At 39.8% G+C, this 1610-nt stretch overlaps 1 protein-coding gene across 1 annotated transcript in view; it reads right to left on the bottom strand.

Annotated features, from left to right (window-relative positions):
• Positions 1–397: 397 nt before the first annotated feature.
• Positions 398–1610, bottom strand: part of LZIC (leucine zipper and CTNNBIP1 domain containing) — a 14938-nt gene continuing 13725 nt past the window's right edge. Inside the window, exon 5 of the mRNA XM_037730760.1 lies at positions 398–1122. Within this exon, the coding sequence (XP_037586688.1) occupies positions 1060–1122 (63 nt within the window). The 3' untranslated portion in view covers positions 398–1059. The remainder of the gene's footprint in view (positions 1123–1610) is intronic.

Consider the following 1610-nt stretch of genomic DNA (forward strand, 5'->3'; position numbering starts at 1 on the left):
AAAAAAAAAAAAAAAGAGAAGCACATGAAAGGATATAAAATGGCCAGAGCCTAAGAAATAAGCTAATATACATGCATATGGACATATCCACATATTTGAGCATGCAGAGACATGTAAATACTCAGGAGAGAAATCTGCTTTTCCTCTTATTTTGTGTTTCTCCAAAAACTGAAGAGTAGATAACAGCTGACAGTTACCACCCTCTGAGTGTGACAAGAGGTCACAAACAGGGAGGGCCTCTAGCTGCCATTTCCTATTGCTTCCCTGGTGAAACAACCAGGCTGGTAAGTCACTTTAGGAGACGCTCAACAGGGCTCCCATTGTTCCAACCTCAAAATTCTGATACAAGGGGCCCCATTCATACAGACAGCTTACAGGCTGGGGGATGGTCCCTTCATGTGCAGTCAACTTTTTATTGGGACACTGAATTTTCAAAAACACTGACTTGCACTAATAGTGTTGTTTTTTATAAAATGGTACAGAAATAAAATTCAAGATACTAAACTGGGAGCTAGGACACCTGAGTTTTACCATCAGCTCTCTAATGTAACTTTAAGCAAGTCACTTGCTCTTTCTGGACCTCAGTTTCCTTGTTTGTAAAAACAGAAATGATTTTTAAGATCCCTTGGAACTCTAAAATTCTATGAACACATGTGAAGTCTACTGAGCTTGCTTCGCTGTTCACTCTAATGAGTGGGGATAAGTTGTAAGCAGAAAAATATCATTACTACACATCTTTTCATTCACTATCAACACTTAAAAACAAACAGCCTTAATAAAAACCAAGTCCACTTTGTTTTCTCTTTTAGACAAATCACACGTAGAGTTCAGTGAGAACCTGTCACAGCAAGTTCAGGATCACGTAAGCAGGTAACCCCACACAATGCACAATGATGAAGGGCATAAACACAAGCCGTAAGTATACTTTTATGTCACTTTTTCTTAGGTTATTGATGCATTTCCAGAATCTCTTCATTTCTTTGCATAACTGAAAACCCCCAGAGGAAAGACGCCATTTACAATAAGAATGTGATCAATGTTACGAGCTTCTGCACCATGTCATTTTTTTGTTTTTTCAACCTCAAAACTTGCCAGAGCAAGGACTTTGTCTCCAGAGCCTAAGAAGAAAGACACATAATAAACAAAAAGATTATTTCAAGTACAGTTACAATTCCTGGTAAAATGGGAAAAAATCTATCATATAGATATTAAAACAAAAAATATAATTAGCCTCCATTATCAGTATATTAACCACTACATGGTCCCATTGCCATCCCCATTTCCTTCCCTCTGCGCAAACAATCCAGCTATAAAGGGGAACGTATTAGTTATAAATCCTTACTCCAGCTCTAGCTATGAAATAGAATATGTAAAATTTTATTTTAAAAATTTTTTGGCCGGGCACGGTGGCTCAAGCCTGTAATCCGAGCACTTTGGGAGGCTGAGGCGGGTGGATCACGAGGTCAAGAGATCGAGACCACCCTGGTCAACATGGCGAAACCCCGTGTCTACTAAAAATACAAAAAATTAGCTGGGCATGGTGGTGCGTGCCTGTAATCCCAGCTACTCAGGAGGCTGAGGCAGGAGAATTGCCTGAACCCGGGAGGCGG

This window comes from Cebus imitator, unplaced genomic scaffold (genome assembly GCF_001604975.1).
Source record: "Cebus imitator isolate Cc_AM_T3 unplaced genomic scaffold, Cebus_imitator-1.0 Scaffold15, whole genome shotgun sequence".
Classification (NCBI taxonomy): Eukaryota; Metazoa; Chordata; class Mammalia; order Primates; family Cebidae; genus Cebus; species Cebus imitator.